The sequence below is a fragment of the Anarrhichthys ocellatus genome, unplaced genomic scaffold (assembly GCF_004355925.1).
Source record: "Anarrhichthys ocellatus isolate YVR2014 unplaced genomic scaffold, GSC_Weel_1.0 scaffold3, whole genome shotgun sequence".
NCBI classification, from domain to species: domain Eukaryota; kingdom Metazoa; phylum Chordata; class Actinopteri; order Perciformes; family Anarhichadidae; genus Anarrhichthys; species Anarrhichthys ocellatus.
Genome location: NW_022280033.1, coordinates 17,877,154 through 17,896,020, shown reverse-complemented (window position 1 = coordinate 17,896,020; position 18,867 = coordinate 17,877,154). Strand labels below are relative to the sequence as shown.

Below are 18,867 nucleotides of genomic sequence, written 5' to 3'. Positions count from 1 at the left end.
AAGGAAACTCCAGTGCGCATGCTCGATGGGCCCATGCATGCGGAAGAGATCTGGGTACCATCCGTATCATCTGCTTTTTTATACTTAGAAGTCGAACTTTTTTCAATGAGCAACGTTCATAAGGATGAACTGGGCCCCGCCTCCAGCGCTGTGGCTGACTGCCTTGATCACAGAGCACGTGGAGGGTTGTAGTTGTTTGTGTTGACGCCGTTGCCATGGTAACGACGTCACAGTCGTGAGGCGGCATCTTCACTTTAGCGTTACGTTTCCCTACAGTATTTAATATTTGTTGTGTGTTTACCGAGTCGCGTCCACAGCCTACGAGTATGTTCATTCATATCCCAGGTAAGCTAATACCGCGGTCGTACAGTAGCGTTGCTTTAACTATTTGCTAATGCTAACGCTAGGCGGAGCAGCAACGAATGAATAGCACCTGTTTGAAGGCAAGTTGAACTCTCACGTGAGGGGGGGCAGACAGACTGAAACCATGTGATATTTACATGGATTCTCATCTTCAGACAGGCCGCAAAATGCAAAAAGACACCTGAACAATGGACGCCAGACATCCCGCCGGCATCACTTCTGCGGTGTCCTCCCCAGAGCAGAAGGAGGAGGTTCCTGACCTGCAACGAAGCTTCGTCTTTGGGAGCAGCGTTGTCAAACCACAGACCCCCCGCATCCTGCCGGAGGAGGCCGAGCAGCAACAGCAGCTCCCTAAATGTTACTCAGCAGAGGCCTTACGTCTGAGCAGAACTCAGCTGAACCATGTTCCGGAGAGTGTTTTGAAACACAGCCCGCTAAAGGTCAGTTTGGACCTCTACCCGCCTAGCTACATATGCTAACAGCGGTTCACAGTCATGCATCCAGTAAAACAGTCGGCCAACAATTTCACACCTGTTTAATGTATTGATTGTAACTGCTTGTTGCATCATCTTCAGTATTTATATCTGGAAGGCAACCGGATATCCGGTATCCCAGGTTCGATGTTCATCAGCTTGCCAAGCCTTCTCTGGCTGGACCTCAGGAATAACCACATTACATCCCTCCCTGCAGACATTGGCTTGCACAGGTAGGTTACTTATGGAGCAACAGTTCTATTTAGTAGCAGATTCAGTTACAAACTTTATGATTCCACAGTGTAGTGAAATGAGATACCCTCTGACTATTTAGTACAAGTTCTAAACAACCTGTGATGTCGTTCACGTAGGTCTCTGAAAACGCTGCTTCTGGAAGGAAACCCCGTCTCAGAACTTCCACCAGAGTTGGGTGAGTCGAGATCGGTAACCTTTACTAGCCAGCGATGTCAGATCACATGCAATGAATGACTAGTAGTCATTAATAGAAATAATACACAACTGGGTATTTACGTGTTTTGCTTCTCTTTGTCACTAAAACTGCTGTTCTTTATTTGTCTACTTTCTTCCCCCCCCCCCCCCCCAGGGAATGTGATCACCCTCACAGGCCTGAACCTGAGGAACTGCCCCATCCGTTTCCCTCCGCCCCACATTGTGGACCTGGGGTACCGGAGCATCCTCCAGTACCTGAGGAGTGCCATGGCGAGGAGGAGCCCCCCAGGTGACTCAAAGGCACCTTAACTTTGAACAGCGAGGTGTGCGGTGCGCCAGCACATTTTAGCCATCTGCTTATCTGCAAAGATAGGGCGGCTGGCCACAAAAATAGCTCCATGCCCTGGTACCACTTCACTGGCGTGACTTCTGTTCCCTTGGAGACGGCGCGGGCCACTCGGCTGACTTTTTACTCACCCCCCCATCCTTGTTCCAGCTCCTCTAATATGTTTAGCCAGATGAAAATGATCGATAACCTGTGGGCTCTAGACTGTAGCTCTCTGTCACCGAGCAGCGTGTCTGGAGGTGATCGCTGTGAGAAGACCGAGACGGCCCTCCACAGGAGCAGAGCCAGACCTCTCAATCCAACCATCTGTGTCTCTGCCCACAAGGTTATGAGTCAACACAGGGCTCAGGGGGGGGCAATCTGCTTTCAGAGTATACGTTTAGTTTTTTTTACTATAAACCTGCATTATCATCAACCTTCTTTCAGCTGCGATAACATGGAATATTTAGCGTCCAATTATCCTACACATGGGTAAAAGTTACATTCAGACCCTTATTTGTATAAATTTAGTAAATTCTTGCTTGCTGCATGTTCTGCTCTGCAGTAAGAAGGGAAGATTTTACCTGCTATTATTAGCTAACTTGTTGGTGAAATGCTGGCATATATATATCTATGCTGCAGTTGGAAAAGAACTCTGTATTCTATCAGTAATTCTTGCCACAACCACCAGCTGCTGCAGCCAGCACTGGTCGTTGCCAGTGTTGGCTGCCCCAGCATCAGACTTGTAGCCGCCGTTGTCCTTTCATCGCTCAGAGCTGCCGCTGGTGGAGAAGCTCCAGCTGTCGGAGCTGACGGGGTCCAGCGTGGAGGAGCAGGAGGACGAGGACGAGCTGCAGAGGTTCAGGGAGCTCAGACACAAGATGATCCTGCTGGACGAGGCTGAGCTGGGCTCGTTACCGCGGCCAGAAGGAGACCTCAAGTCCCGCCTTCTTCCCGCCATCAAAAAGTAAGTAGAGGTATTTGGACATTTTTAGGAATGTGTTGGCTTTTATTCCGAGAGTTAGAAGAGGAGGTTTGATACCACTCTTCTGTATATCTGTGCATTAAAGCCAGAAGCTTAGCTTAGTTTAGCCTAGCATACAGACCTGAAACAAGTGGAACCAGCATCTCTTAAGCTCACTGATTAATACATTAGTTATACATTTTTTTGTTTATTTATTTATTAAAAACAGAAGTGTAAAAAAGGCAATTCTTGTCTGGGACCCGCTACTAACTGGAGTGTAGCCAAGAAACAGTCACATATAAATTCTACACTTTGGTTTTTAAACAGATTGAAAAAATGAGATATAACATGGTAATAAGTGAGCTCCAGAGGTGATACCTTTGGACATCGCCAGGCTAGCTGTTTCTGGTCTTTATGCTAAGCTAAGTTAGCCGGCCGCTGGCTTTAGCTTCATATTTTAAACAGACACATCTGAGAGTGGTATCTCGTCTCTCTGCGAGAAAGCAAATTAGCATATTTCCCAAAATGTCAAACCATTTCTTTACAAAAATGAAAGAAGAATACCCAGTAAAAAACATCTCACAGAGAACAAAACAACTACTTGTTTAATTGCTCCTGCCGATGTTTACAGCAAATATCTGTCGGGCATAAAATGTGTTGCACCTGTTCAGCAACGAGATTTGAAAGTGTTATTGTTCTACCTGATAGCAGGACAGAGGGGATGGATTGGTTTGGTTTCAGTAGATAAACTTTTTTGCCGAGATTCGGAGCAGCGTGTGGCCTCGGAAAAAGAGAGCAAAACTCTTTTTAATGGCATTCTCTGCAGAGGAGAACAAGTGATTAGAAAACAAACTCCCGGGCTGTCTCTGCCGGGGCCTCGGAGCTCAAAAATAAAGCATTTTGGTTCAATTTATCCGTCAGAAAAAAGGCAACCACCAAGGCCGGCATGATTCCCCAGCTCCCCCTGTTTGACACTCGGCAGTGGAAGAGGCCAGAGGAAAGGAGACAGGCTGCAATGAAGGAGCTGACGGAGAAACAGGCTATTCTCGAGCAGAGAAGAAAGTAAGTTCAGTTCTATTATAAGAATCTTGAGTTCAATATGATAACACGCCCTCTCTACTGTCCCACAGCACTACATTTTGACTATTTAATTACATTTGATCACAGAATACTGAGGCCAGGTAAAACCAAAGATTAGACAAGGTTTCATAAAGCCGGGCTTTGTTGTGTCTAATTGGCATTTTGCCCAGTAGGGAATCCAGAATAAAGGTGTTTTCTCAAAGTCGAGGAAGGATCCTTCAACGGCTGACTTTTTCCTCATCGGATCAAACCGGAGGAATGTCGAGGATCCTTCCAATTCTCCTCCCGAGGACTGAGTCCCTCGTTCAGAGGATTTTCAAGGATGCATACATGTGTGTGTGCTCCGCGCTCCTAAAACACCTACAGTCCTATTGCACAGGATACATTTCCTGTCCATCGATTTGAAAACGGGGGGGGGGGGGGGGGGGTGCTTATCAACATTATGAAGTTATTTCCCCGCAGCAGTCCACCAAAATCTGTTTCCGAACAGATTCGAAGCGAGAAATTGCCAATCCAGTTGCTGAATCTTCACTCACGTGGCCGCAATTTAAAAGTTTGCCAAAGTTAAAAGAAAAAAAACATGTCCATCTCAGTCTAGCCTGGCCTCTGTAGGATTTGGAAGTATGCGTCCTACCAAGGAGGCATCCTTGACTTTGAGAACCACCCTATGTTCACAATGTAAAGAAAGAATAATCAATGATCAACCATTTCTAAACAATAGCCGAGGGACCTTTTTTTTCCCTTGACACGGATCTATTACAGTGCATTGTTATCCGGCTGTCCCATAGGAGCCAAGAGGCTCTTCAGAAGTGGCGTACCGAGGCCAAGATCACGAAGGGGAAGAAGAAGCATGCAGAACAAAGAAACCAAGAGGTATTTGTGGAACGAATAAAACCACCTACATGTCCACCTGTCAACCTGCCAACCACAAGGGGGCAGTAGAGCGCCACCTCTAGTCACACCGAGCGGAGCACTCTAACGATGATAATGGTACATGACATTTAGATGCTGGTAAATGAGGTTTTCAAGTAGCAGGGCTTCCAGAGTCGGTGTCAGTGATCCTTGAGGGTGGCGCTGTCGGAGGCAGAAACAGATGGCAGTGCTTGCGATGAAGAGCGCCGCGTCGGTGCAGCAACATATAGCCCTCAAAGCTTGACACGTGCATGAACTGCAGATGATGCAGACAGATGGTTTTGAGTCATTTGATCATCAGCTGCATTTCCGCGCATGCAGCTCGGAAGCGTTGAATAAAATGTTTACACTGGCGTAACCAGTTACGCCAGTGTAAATATTCCCTAGATAAAATATGGTATAAAAAAACAACCCCATTTGAGTAATTTGACCCGACAAGGCTGCTCTCTAGAACAAAATACATGATGATGAACACCACCTCTTCCTCTGTTACAGGAAACAGAAACAGATTCAAAACCTGGTGTGGGTCAGGCGTCCGCCTCGTGTGAGGAGATCAGGTAAATTGGCGACCAAAAACACTATCTAACTCCAGACAGATGTAACACAAACAGACCTGAAACCTGAGCCAGTGCAAGAAGCAGACCTGCTGCTTTGGCCAGGAATGCTTCTGTTTGTTTGTTATATTTCAAAAGGGAAATTGATAAGGCACAATATTGTTTCTACCAATGTCTGACTACTTTCATCCGTGATATGTTGGACATCTGGTTTATAGAAAAGCAGTGGTGGGCTGTCAGGGCCAGCTAAGCCTTCTCTGCTGGCCTAAACAGAATCACACAGTTATAGCTATTTTATCATTTAATCATTTTTCATAAATACACTACATGTATTCTAATTATTTTCCCATTAGCTTATTTTCTCATTGCACAGCTACTGTCTTCCTCTGTTGCTCTGCTTCCAGTGCAGCTTGTTTTAAGGAGAGCTTTTATCCAATCAGATTCAGCCCCTATTTCTCTATGTAAGGAGAGAGGCCTGAGGCCCTCTAGGTAGACTTTGCAGTTTAAGTGAATGGGGACGATATTGTTGATTGCCATAGTCTTCAACCAATCAGATCTTTAGTATGACATGTTGGGCGTATTCTTTGACGTGCCAGAGCTACCGAGGTAGTCTAAAGTACGTCAGCATTAACGTGCGGCGTGATCGGTCAGTAGGCTAGCGGCCTGTTGTGACGCTGAAGCAGCTAGCAGAAGTTAGTAGTAGCAGTAAGAGTTCAAGTTGAAAGATATGTAAGAAGTTATGACATTGACATGACATTTTTAGCATTTTGCTTGGTGTAGATTCTTTTCTTTTTTTACCTAGCTTTGTTGTTTTAACACTCAATGGCTGAAGGAGGAGAAACGGATTTCTCAAGAAGGATATTTCCAGAAAAACTGGACATCGTAAGAAAGGGTCGGCCAACCCCACAGCTAGCAGCCCTGACCCAGCCAGGAAAAGGATTTGTAAGAACGGTATTCCTGGCTGAGCGCGTCGGAGAAGCATGCTTTGTTGTCATATTATATATGTGACTGGTTCTTGTGAGTTTGTTCTTGTCATTGTGTTAATTACATTGATTTTGACTATATGCATTTTCCGTTTATGACGAATCATCCCGTCATGCGCGGGGTTAGGGTCGGACATTTGATTCTCTGTTTGGGCTTTTGTTTTCTTTAACAAAGCAAGAATTATGCTCTGGAGAAATGGGGATTGTGTGGCGATTGCTTTAGCCCTGTCTGAATCAGTAGGGAACAGCTAAACGCTGCGGGGAGAGTTTGTAGCATGTGTGCTGCTGTTGGTTTTCCTGCTAAGCTAGTTTAGCGTAGCCTCCCAGAACACACGCGCCACACCAGGGTACAATGTTTTGTTTCCGGGGTCAGTCTCTTACGTGGTGGGTTGCCATGTTGAGCGAAGTCCACCGAAAACATTTTATTTCCCACAATTTAAGCTTCTGCATTTTCCAAATGCACTAGTATTATTCAAACGTATTGTTCGGTTCATAAGCCTCGTACCGAACGGTTTAATGCGAATACGTGTAGTGTTACACCCCGAGAAACAAATAACCGTAGCTGTGGCCTCATAATGAAGTTATTAGGAGGTGGTTCAACTGTAGAAGGACAGCACTGAAGGTCCAGGTATAAAATGCACGGCCCGCCACTGTAGAAAAGTGATACAGAGCATCCTGGGACAACAGGTCTCTAAGTATCCACCGCTTGGCATTTGGCATTGTCTCCCATAGTGAGCTATGCAGATGAAGGTGGAAAGCTAGAGGCACCTAGTGGACAAAGAGAGACTGTACACCCCACCATGGAACATCAGCAGTTTCTTTTGTTCTCCATGAGCAGTGTTATGCCCCAAAAACACAGACAAACCCGATTAGATAGTACGCCTCAGACTTGTCTGTTTTCACTGATAGGATGAATCTGAAATAAGAAGAAAACGGTCATTTCAGAGTCTTGCATATTTAATCAGCTACCAGACATAAAGGCTATGATACCACCAGCCATACTTGGGCAACTAAATATTCAGTATTTCCATATGATATTATGACCTTTGACCCTGGCCCTTTCCAGATCAGCCCGCGAGCTGGAGAGGCGGATCCGTGCTCACGTCGACGAGATGCAGGAGAGACGCAGGAATCCCAGGGGCACCGCCACCGAGCAGATGGCGGCGGCGGAGAGAGACATGGAGGAGGTCAGACCCATGGCTTCATTATACACACAACTCATCTATATTGAGGTTATTGATCTGATTTGTTTGTTTTTTTGTTTCCCTACCCACAGATGAGGAAGCTGCAGGCTTGGCTCCTGGAGAGAAAAGGGAATCTTGGAAAGTGTTTTATCTCCACTGGAGACACCTGGCCCAGTTTCAGTGACAAGTAGCGAGGATTGTAGTGTCTGTTTGAGTTGTGAGGTAATAGATTGAGACTCAAAATGAAATGCAAAGACTAATACCTTTGTGAATGACCATTGCAATGCTCATATCATTAAAATACAAATAAAGATCGCATGCTGTTACTGCCCAAGTGAGTGTTTTGACATTTTCTTTTGCATGACACCCTCTCCATTACACAAACTACACATATTTCTTATTTACATTAGCTCATTATCATTCAGTACCTCAAATATGTACACAGTAAGTATGATACTGTTACTTCTTCATGGTGTGAAATTAATTCAGTTGTTAAATGACTCACAAGACGTCATTGCATAAGCCTCATATTCCCACTGTCAATTATCTGAAATACCACCACACAATGCTAATTAAACAAGGCCTGAAATATAAGGGGAACAAATTAAAACATGGTATAAATAAATAAATGGATAAAAAGATAAACCTGAGCAATCATTTATTGTCACATTTGAACCTACCCACCCTTTTAGGCTTTTTAGACATAAATAATACGGCTGACATTAATAGTGGGTATTTGCAGCAGGGAACATTTGAAATGAATCCAAATGAAGGACCTACAGGGCATTTTAGCAAATAGCACCTTTAATGCTGTCGTGAAAGTCTTTGCTGTGCATTGTGTGTTATGACGAATATTTAAAAGGTCATATCTATCTCTAATTTGTCCAATTCCACGACGCTTACAACATACTACGAAATGCATCCATATGTTATAACATTCCCAGTATATTGGCGGTATAAGTTTGGAGCAAAACGCCATTAGCCTCCCGCTATGGAAAACGGAGGCATCCCCGCACTTGTGAATGGCATCAAACAAGTCAAAGTGAGACGGAGAGGGTAGGCCTTGTCTTGAGAGATTTCTGCTCCTCCAGCACAGGGAGCGTGATGTCAGCGGTGGTTAGTGCTGTTGTAATTGACTTGGTGGGGGTGATGGCGTCATTTTATGCCCTGGTGTAGCCTCCTGCTCCAATATCGAAGGGGAGACGGATCTTTAGCCGAAGCGACCGTGGCTCCCTTGGCCGGGATCGAGCACCGCCGAGCCGGACACTTGACGCCGGGAAACATGGAGGCTGTGGCCGAGGAGCTGCGGGCCGGCTCTCGGGTGCCTGTCACTATCGATCAAATAGTTAACGATACACTGGTGGTGACGCTGACCTACCGAGAAAGGAGCTATACGGGGATACTACTTGATTGCAACAAAAAGTGAGTGTTATTTCTTATATTCTCCGTCTACATTTATCTTTGATATTCATTTGCTAAACTCAGGTAACGGCTAATGTACCTTTGATGCTAACGAGTGTGGGCTAGCTGTTTAGCTGCTAGCTAACTGGGCCTCCATACAAAAGACTCGTAGGTTATTGTAGCTGACAGGCCAGCTATCTGCTAGCTAATCGGCTAATGGCTAACTGACTTGATTTTAGCTCATATTGAGATGGTCAAATGCGTTATTTTACTACGGTGACATACGGAATGCCAACATAGTGCCCCTGTGTACTGAGTTTGTAAATTACTTCTCTTGAACAATAACTAATGTCACTGGGTTCACATGTAGCTTATTGTTAGCCTCATCAAATACAGAGCAGCTAAAACGTATTGAGTAAAAGCCGTGGCTGAACACCCCTCTGTAAATCATGTTTTCATGCGTTTATACACACAGATGCCACTGCATTGTGTACTAGTTTTCTCGAGTGATGTTTCAATCTGAAACACAGTTGCTGATGTGACAAATGGCCCCTCACACAGCCAGTCACTTCTGATCTGCAGAAACGATGGAAAATGGCAATAAAGACACATGTGGGATTTGATCGATCTCAACTGTAATGCCTTTTTCTTTAAACCTGGTTCTGATGAGCTTCAGTGACAACATTAGACCCTGTGCTTGACAATGAAACAAAAGGCCCAAATCTTGCCAGTTAACAAGAAAACAGTATGTTGTTTAAATGAGAAAACCTTAAGAGTAAAGAAAATGACATGAATCAGTGTCATGGCTTATGTCTCTGTTGGTGTGTGTGTCACATGTATATAAGCCTGGTGTTGCTCCTGGTGCTGTGCACCTTAAAAGCCACTGGCTTTGGACTATTTATAGACAATCAGAATCGGACCAGCTTTGCCCCTTAGTATGCTTAGATGGTTTTTCATGCGAGAGCTCAAGCAGTCCTGAAAATAACCCACCCAAATGGGAAAAGGCAGGCCTTGGAGTAACTTAAAATAGGCTTATATTTCAGGCCTTGTCACTGACAAAATTTTGACTTCTTCTTCCTTTTCAGCTCATGGCAACACATTTCCTGTCATTGTCTCCCACAGGTTAATTCTTTTTAATGTCATGGTCTAGGGCCTATCATTCAGGCAGATCTCTGCGTCTAGTTACACTGTACACAACGTGAGATGGCAACAGCGCGGTGAATCATGGCTGGTCATATGCTGCGTCCTTGTACTGTGCTTCACTAGCATGGCCTGTTCCCTGTCACAGGCAGCCCTGCTCCGTGCCGCGTCAATCACTGTGAAGGCCAATGTTCGGCTGGTTTGGGGGGGGGGGGGCAGCATAGGAAAAGGTGAGAGGAACAAGCCGCGCTGAGAGACTATAATTCGGAGGTGCCTGCCAAGTCCTCCTCCTGGGGAGGGACACAGGCTCCCCAAATGTGCGCTAATTAATAATCTGGCCCCGAATAGACACGGATGCAAAAACAAACTGAAATCTCCTGGCTCCTTCCCCTACATCTCTGAATCCCGAGTGATTCATGGGATTGTTTTTGTTCAGTCAGATGTTGGGGAGGGGGGGTTGTTCCTGGGCATCCTGTAGTCTCTTTGTCTGCTGTCTCCTGACTAAAACAGCACAGCCATGTTACTGTTGCCTGCCAGCCACCTCTCAAAGACTCCTTGGCAGTTGGGCCTTCTTTGGACATGTTTGCTGGGCCCAGAGAATGAAAAAAAAAAAAAGAAGCATAAAATCACTCAAAGGGAGTCAGTGATAATATTGCTACATTTCTGCTGCCTACAGACAGCAGGACAGATAATCGCCTGGCTGCTTGCGGACCCAAACCCCCACACATAAAGAATTTTCAGCATACAGGTGACAGGGAGAGTGGTGCCAGTGTATCCAGCTGAAGCAAATCAAAATGGTAAAATAGGTTTTCACTTGTAGGGAAGTCTTTGAACAGATCTGGGTGCTCTCTATTTTCTTCTTTCTGGCTTAATTGAAACAGCAAGGTATTTGATTTGTGCTGCTGTGCCACTGGCCTTAGATTATCTGACACAGTGAAATGCAAGCACGGCATCACAGTATCTCTCTTGTGGAGGAGATTGCTTAACTCAAAAATTCGAGAAATGTTTGTCATGTGTAACGAGAATGTTTGCGTTGGCTTGCACCAACTTCACTGAAGCAATGTAATGGAGCTCAATGAGACATGCAGTTATTCATTTATCGTTGCTTTTTTTTTTTCTCCCTCTTCATTTTAGGACTGGGCTATTCTGTCTACCAGAATTCACAGCAAAACCCGGGGACTTCCCGATATCTACACCGGTTTGTCAAGAAGTCCCAGAAGTTCTGAGTGAGGAGCCGGTTTCCAAATCTCCCAGCCAGGCTTCACACAGACCAAAGGATGAAAACACTATCCCAGAAAGCGGCACACCTGCTGCGCCTCTTCCCTGCCTTCTACCCACACCAGTGCCGGCTGGAGAGACTCCTTACCCTCCTTATTTTGAAGGAGCCCCGTTCCCTCCGCCCTTATGGGTGCGCCATAGCTACAGCCAATGGGTACCTCAGCCCCCACCGCGACCAATCAAGAGGAAGAAGAGGCGGACGCGAGAGCCCGGCCGCATGACCATGAGTACTATCCGCCTGCGGCCGCGGCAGGTACTGTGTGAAAAGTGCAAGAACACACTGAACAGTGACGAGGATAGCAAAGATGGCATGAGCAACACTTCTAAGACCTCTAGAAAAGAGAATGCACTACAGAGCGATGAAGATGGCGAGGACAAGGATGCCCCCCTCCAAGCGAGAAAAGAGGACGTAGCCGCAGCCAAGGACGCTAAGAGACGAGAAAATGGCAACAGCCTTGACAGCAAGCGACTCAGGAAGGACAAAAGGGGGGACGCTGAAGTGGAGAAGTTCTCTGGAGGTGACGTCATCCCCCACAGTCCTGTCATAAAGATCTCTTACAGCACTCCACAGGGGAAGGGGGAGGTCATGAAGATCCCCGCGAGAGTCCACGGTTCAGTCAAGCCATTCTGCCCCAAACAACTGGTGCAGAATGGAATGGGAGAAAACGGCAAGACGCCTTCCGATCCCACCAAGGAGCAACGGCACATTTTAGATGCCACAAGGTCCGGCCTCACCGTGTCCATTCCCAAACTCAAACTAACCAGGCCTTTTACAACCGTGGGTCAGGACTTGCCCTCTCCAAAGATCCACTTGAGACCCCCTCAGAGGGAGGGTGAGGAGAGCGGGGTCGAGTACGAGGCAGAACTTGTAGGAGGCACCAGGAGACAGAGCCCCAGGGTGCCCGGTCCGTGCCTCCCCCACTCTGAAGACTCAGGGGAAGGTAAAAACTCTCTGGAGTTGTGGTCGGGGAGTTCGGGAGAGGAGGCGGAGCGCGGCCACAGCGACCTCACCCTCCTCATCAATTTCCGTAAGCGCAAAGCGGATTCGTCTAGCCTGTCGGTCTGCAGCAGTGACAGCCTAGACGAGTCCAAGTCCTTCAGCTCTGACGGAACCTCGCCGGAGCTGTGCGACCTGGCCCCAGGCGAAGACCTGTCCGTGACCTCATCTTCTGTACCGGCACGGGAAGACTGCAAGACGGTGCCGCCGCTTACGGTGCGGCTTCACACCCGCAGCATGACGAAGTGTGTGACAGAAGAGGGTCACGCCGTGGCGGTAGGCGACATTGTGTGGGGGAAGATCCACGGCTTCCCCTGGTGGCCAGCAAGCGTCCTCAGCATCAGCGGCACCCGTAAGCAGGAGACGGCCAGCTGCGAGGCCCAGTGGCCCCAGGCGAAGGTGGCGTGGTTCGGCTCACCCACCACCTCCCAGCTCTCCGTTGCCAAACTGTCGCCCTTCAGGGAGCTCTTCAGGTCCCGCTTCAACCGCAAGAAGAAAGGGATGTACCGGAGAGCCATCCTGGAGGCGGCCAAGGCCGTGGGCCACATGGGCCCAGAGATTACGTCGCTGCTATCCCACGGTGACACGTAGGTCAGTTCACAGCAGTTAGATGTTACATGTGGTTGTATCACATCACATCTGTTTTGGATAAATGTGTCCCTTTGCTTTCCAAGACCTAAAATAGGGCTGGGTAATGAATAGGAAAGTGACCAAAACCAACAGTAGTGATCTCTCACCTGCCTAATTTAAGTGATGTTGATATGTTTGATTCATTAGCTTAGACAGGCTGTAGCCGACCCCTTCACCGCACCTGAAAATACATCAACAACAATGTCCAGGCTAACTCAAAGAACACTACCTAAATGTAGGACAAACAGGAAGTACAATGTATTATGTCGATAACATTAGCATTGGCTTTCTATATCGCATATCTCTTTTTAATCATTAAGCAACATGGCAAACTGACTTAACTAAGAGATAACTAAAGAGTTATGAAACTTCAGCTGTACTTTAAACCACATAAAGGACAAACTGCTAATTATTTTTAGGCTTTGCAGTTATCCAATTTGAACTCCATTTCAAATCCGCCTTTTGAGTCAGACTCTCCTTCAAATCTCTTACTGAGTCTTTTCTTTTCTTTTCAAATTTTGAAAGTAACTTAAAGTCTCAGGACTTAGTTAGTGGAAATGTCAAGGCTGAGAAGCCAGAAAGAGTTTTTAAGTGGCAGTCTAATTCATTTATCCCCCAAAAACATCAGTATGAATAATACAAATAAATGTATTGCAGCAGAGAATAGGACATTTTTATTTATCTTTATTTGGCTGAGTAACATCACTAGCCTGCAGAGAGCCCTCTAACCAGACTATAGACAAGTTTAATGTTGTTCTATTAAGTTCCTGCCAGAATTAACATGAATAAGCAACAACTGATATGACCAGCTGACATTATTGTAAAAAAGGAACACGCCGGCTAAAAACAGATTTCACATCTGAGGTTCACACATCTGTATTTTGCCAGCTCAGGTGTCAGAAATCAGAGTTGCATATTCTGGAAATGTTCACACCGTAGAGCCCTGGTATGCTAATGTTATTCCATGCCCTAAAATATCCTGCAGATTGAATGAGACACCATGAAGGTGTTAAACTCATCTATTCAAAATGCACCTCACTTTGGTAGACGCAGAGAGTCCCAATCTTCAGCGCAAGAATTAGCAAGATGTTCACTGCAAGGACGGAGGTGCACACGTGTGTTTGTGAAGGTGTCATTGTCACGGCTTTGAATTGTGAATACATTTCAGATTGCTCAGCCCTATCCTTTTATTATTTATTCATTTGAATAGCTAATGATGTTCATGCTAAACTTTGGGGGAGGGGGGGAGGGGGAGCACAGTGAACATGATTCTGCACCAACCTGTTTATTTAAACAAATATTTAGTGCCAGGCCAGAGGACTCCAGCTACATTTATGTCATGAAGGAGTTACTGTGTTCAAAGCAGCAAAACCAACAAAGAGGAACCAAACCCAGCTGAAAGCCAATGAGTATTTCGTAGCGTCATTGATGCAATCAAGCCCAAACATTTTCAAAGTGTTTGAATTCTACATATTGTGTTGTGTGCTTTAGACTCCTTTTCTGTTAGTAAACATGGTAATGTATTTTTGTGGACGGAGCGCCGTAGTGGAGGCAGAATAAGTCTGTGAGCGTGTTAATGCTGGCTAGCAAGTTTTGTTGGCTTTTTTAAATTTTATAACGACCGAAGAAAATAATACTTTCTCTCATTATGTACAGTCTCTCACTCTCCGGAGTCGCAGGTGTTACTTGAGAAAGTTAACTTTAACCAACAGGACCATATTAGCCGATTCCTAGGCTGCTAGCAGACTGCTTTGACGGGAGGAGAGCAGACGGGAGCTCCGGAGAGGACGGCCGGCTAGTTTAGCTTGTTAGCTCGTGCGTTGCCAGAGCTCGCTCGCTAGCTTGCTAGCTACTCTCCGGAGCTCCCGTCTGCTGTCCTCCCATCAAAGTAGTGGTGAGGAGTGAGGCTGCCCATCAGCGCTCATGATTAGCATCAGTGATTATAGCTAACGATTAGCATAAGCTAATTGAAAGGGCAATAGCTTTCATGAACAGTAATTTGAAAACTGTAAAGTCTATTGTTGCGTAAAGATATAGTGGAGTAAAGTCTACCTGAGCCGAGAATGAGGTCATGAAAGCATGGTGGAATTAGGAAGCTAGCTAGCCAATTGCCCAGCCGCCACATGAGTCAAATTTAACAACTTAATTTCAAGTCCACAGAGAAGAGAGACGAGGCTTGTGCTGTGACTAATGCGGCCCGGCGTGTCTTAGTTACTCTTTCCAGCTGTAACGCGGGCACAGGCTGTGCTGCTTACTGTCAGCTGGAGTAGCTTGTAAATAGACAGCACCGCTTTAGCCCGATGAAAGTAATTCAAAGGTATTGGGCACTGCAAGTGCATAAAAATAGGCTTTCCGTTATGTCTCAACGGCACACTGTGGCTTTGCTGAGCTTGTCCCCCTGGTTTCCTAGTGCATTTTTTCCCCGTGTAGCCAAGCAGCAGGTCCTCAACACAATATTGCCTTTTGAGTGATATGAGAGACAGACGGGCTGCTCTCAACCCTTGTGTTTACTCTGTTATGAGCTCAGGAGCCAAGAGGAGTTGAGAATATACACAGTGAGGGGTTCAGACGAGCCTTTATTTGGCGCTTTTTTTTTCCAGAGCTCATAAAGGAAGTGTGTTTTTCTTTGCTCCGTCAGCCGCACGGAGGTTTCAGCGAGCTGGAAAACAGCTGACGTTCACTTCAGAGCGCTCCGAAACCTTTCGACGGTTCTGCACCGGATGACTTCACGTGACACGTTAAAAACGACCCATCTCTCCCGGTGCTGGGCCTTGTATACGGTGTTAAGAGTTCCCCTGCATGATGTATGACCTGCCTTGTTTGCTCATTGTCTCATTTACTTTTTCCTCTCTATCTTTCTCTTGTGTAGAGGCTGAGGACTGAAGAGAGGTCTCCAAGGTTTCTGTTTTTTTTCCCCCTGAATTCTCAGACTGTATCATCAAGACCCAGGAGGGAGTACGTGCGGTTGCCACGGCTACTATTTTTTTTTTTTTCTTTTTTTTTTTCACAATGCTGGTTGAAAAATGGCCGCCAAGGTGGAGTGTTGTTAAGACTGGATAAGGGAGCAAAATAGAAGAAGAAAAAACGGCCAGGCATCTCATGGTCTACTATGAACTGAACTATTCCTTTTTTTTTTTGTTGTTTTTCTAGATTTAATCATATTTCAATAGAGCCGAATAACGACACTACAAGGACCCAAAATGTATTTATTATCTGTAACGTTTTATTATGATCCACCCTCGCAAACCCTCCCAGTCTGCTGCTGTCATCACCCCGGTCCTCGCCGCTGGTGCGAAGACCAGGCCCTCGTCCGGCCAGAGGAAGCAGGTGGCATCTTCAAAGGACCCCCCCCCCCCTTCTCACACTTGGATATGAGCCGTTTCACCGCGGTTTAAAAAGTCTTACCCCCGAATCCTCTTACTTCTGAGAATGTGAATGGCTCCATCCAGAGACAGTAGTGACTGTTCCAGCTCCCCTTAGCGATCAGCGTTCCATCCTCGTAGCCTTCGGCGACATTAGTTGGATCTGTGGATGTATTTATACTGAACTCTATTCCTCTCCACAATCATGTTGCGTCTCTCTTCCATTTTCATTTTTTGACTTCACATCCGCAAACTTCCCCTCTCCATCTCTTCATTTTTTATTCCTGGGAACCATTTTTCTTCTTTTTTCACTTTAATTATTTAAAGCTTCACGTTTAAGAAGAAAAAAAAAAGCACTTTATCTGTACCTTTTGTGGCCTGCTGTAAGCTCACTGTCTTAGACAATATTGCGAGATTACGGCCTCGATAGGCAGCAGGGGAGCTCAGAAGTCTTTGTGGTCGACTATCCATGGCCTTGGAGATACAAAAAAAAGGAAATTTTTTTATTTTTATTTTTTCTCATTTTATTTTATTGTATGAATTTGAGGACACCAGACACGGATGGTTGTGTACACTGTATTCTCGCATTCGACTAGGGGTGCGTTACTCTCTCAGTTTATCTGCCACACACACACTACAAAAATCCACGTTGAACATTTCCACTGGAGAAACATGGATGAACAAATGTGCCCCCTATGCATTATCAGTTAAAGCTTTATGAGTGACGTTGGGAGAAAAAAAATAACATGCTGTAAGAATACTGTGAATTCAACTTGCTGAGTGTTGCTGAAGAAAAGCTTGCTACTGGTCGGAGGCTGCAGTTATTGAGTCATCTGGCAAAAGCAGACTGACCTTTAGTGACCTTTTGTGTCGAAAGCAGCACTGTTGGATTTGGAGGGGAGAGAGGGGGGGTGGGCGGGCGTTGAGCACAGCCCGGTGTCTATTAAAAAACAAAACGTACCGACGATCACGCGCATTTACGCTCGGCCGATCAGCCCGTCTCCCTTCCGCCTGTCTGGGAGCACTTTGTTCCCATCGAGGCTGGAAACTAGCCCGTTGGTTGTCAATGAGAGAAGTGTTTGTCAGGGGGGGGGCAGGCAGGTAACGCACTCCTCCCGTTTCGATAATCTGCGGTTTCCGACTGTTTGCTGTCGAGCCCGGCTAGTTTCCAGGCAGCCTTTACGCACCGAGGAGTAGGAGAGCCTCTGTGTATGTATGCCTGAGCGGGGAAACGGCCGTCAGGATTTCCCCGGTGTATGAGCAACATGGCTGTCTACTGTTGCCCACGTTGGTCAATGTTATTGCCTACTTTTTTTTTTCTTGTTTTCTTTTTTTACATGTACTGTACATAAAATAAAATATAAAGCAATACCTGCGCTGTTGTGGATGGCTCCCTTTTTGTCATGGCCGATCAGAAGATTTGGTGAACGGTTGACTGTGGTAGCTCGGGTCGGTAGTGCCCATATCTAGATTGGTGCTTTTAATGATTGAATTGCTGAAGATCTCATTGTTGCATTTCACCAGGTTACTCATGTTAAAACGGTTGTATAATCTCTTCTTTGATTCTGGAGGGGGGCGTTCCAATATAAGAAACAATTCCCCCGATGATGTCATCGGGGTTATTTAGATATGAACTTGTGCCTTACAATTTGTTTTACTGAACTTTCGGTGTAGAGTTTTAAAGAAGTGAGAATAAACCTAGGAGTGGTCTAATGAAAGATTCCAGTTGCATTATGGGAAATGTAGGATCCAGTGTTTGGGGATTTTGCCCCATACTCGGCACTAAAAGTCCAGATTTCTCGGCCTCTGTTGCTTCACTGTTGACGATTCTTTAATAAATCTGTCTCTCACAAATCGCCCAACTTTCCAGGAAGTAATATACAAAATAGATGGAAGGGTCCTTTAATACGGTCAAATATGGAATGAACTGATTTTTCATGTCACCACCAGATATGTATTTAAAAGGCAATTGAGGAATGTATTGCTTTTATCTAGTAACATCCTAGGACCCTCATTAACGACTCTTGGTTAGATGAGAAGATCGATACCACTGTCTTACCGGACAGGTGTGAGAGTGGTATCGATCATCTCATCGAAGACTCTGCAACAAAGGAAATATCTCCATAAATGTTGAACTATTGCTTTAATCCTTTCTAGCCTCAAGCGATGCGCAGTCGTGGTCCCTGGATATGTTTCGGGTTGCAACTCAACCACTGGTCCTCGGATTTCTCTTTGGTCACATGATCACTCTCGTTCTGTTACATATGCTCAGGTTCAGTTTAACAAATTGGGACTTTGGGAATACGTACTGCTAAGAATGGTGCCACTTCTTCTGGTCCTTCCTGTTTTTATCTGATGTAGGGAACTATGTAAAAGCAATTTAAACCCTAGGAATGCATAGAGGCTTGAATCACATTCAGATCGACATGTCGTCCCTTCTTTCTCTCCCCCTCTTTCCTATAATATCTATCTGTCTAAATGGGAGCGGTTAAGTGTGCCTGTTGCATAACTAGTGTGCGGCTCAGTGGACAGGCCGGTCAAGGTGAGGTGACCCTCCCGTGGCCATCTCCGGATCAGATCATTTTGCCTTAGAGGCTCAGCTGTAGGTCTCCCCGCCCCCTCGCCTGCTCTCATTTCACACCACTGACTTGACTGTGTGTCTACTGTCAGACATTTCATAACTGCACTCTGTTTCCCCTTCAGACCAAAGCTGCCCCAAAGCAAATGCGTTGATTCAACAGGAAGAGAACAAAAAAAAATGTGTGTGAAAT

General features: G+C 45.8%; 2 protein-coding genes across 4 annotated transcripts; both read left to right on the top strand.

Moving 5' to 3' along the window:
* The first annotated feature begins 247 nt into the window (after positions 1-247).
* On the top strand, positions 248-7,622 carry LOC116378423 (leucine-rich repeat-containing protein 27). Of its 3 annotated transcripts, XM_031840302.1 has the most exons (11): positions 248-345; positions 519-803; positions 939-1,069; positions 1,208-1,266; positions 1,441-1,575; positions 2,386-2,578; positions 3,497-3,637; positions 4,444-4,528; positions 5,063-5,124; positions 7,171-7,291; positions 7,381-7,622. In XM_031840302.1, exons 2-11 carry the CDS (start codon positions 552-554, stop codon positions 7,477-7,479), a joined length of 1,278 nt encoding a protein of 425 aa, XP_031696162.1. In that variant the 5' UTR covers positions 248-345; positions 519-551; the 3' UTR covers positions 7,480-7,622. The 3 variants fall into 3 exon arrangements, with proteins under 3 accessions (XP_031696162.1, XP_031696174.1, XP_031696169.1); XM_031840314.1 differs by lacking the exon at positions 5,063-5,124; XM_031840309.1 differs by lacking the exon at positions 248-345 and having other exon boundaries at positions 485-803.
* Positions 7,623-8,093: 471 nt separating this feature from the next.
* Positions 8,094-16,391, top strand: pwwp2b (PWWP domain containing 2B). The gene is made up of 3 exons (XM_031840970.1): positions 8,094-8,710; positions 10,964-12,695; positions 15,604-16,391. Exons 1-2 carry the CDS (start codon positions 8,451-8,453, stop codon positions 12,693-12,695), a joined length of 1,992 nt encoding a protein of 663 aa, XP_031696830.1. The 5' UTR covers positions 8,094-8,450; the 3' UTR covers positions 15,604-16,391.
* Positions 16,392-18,867: the final 2,476 nt, after the last annotated feature.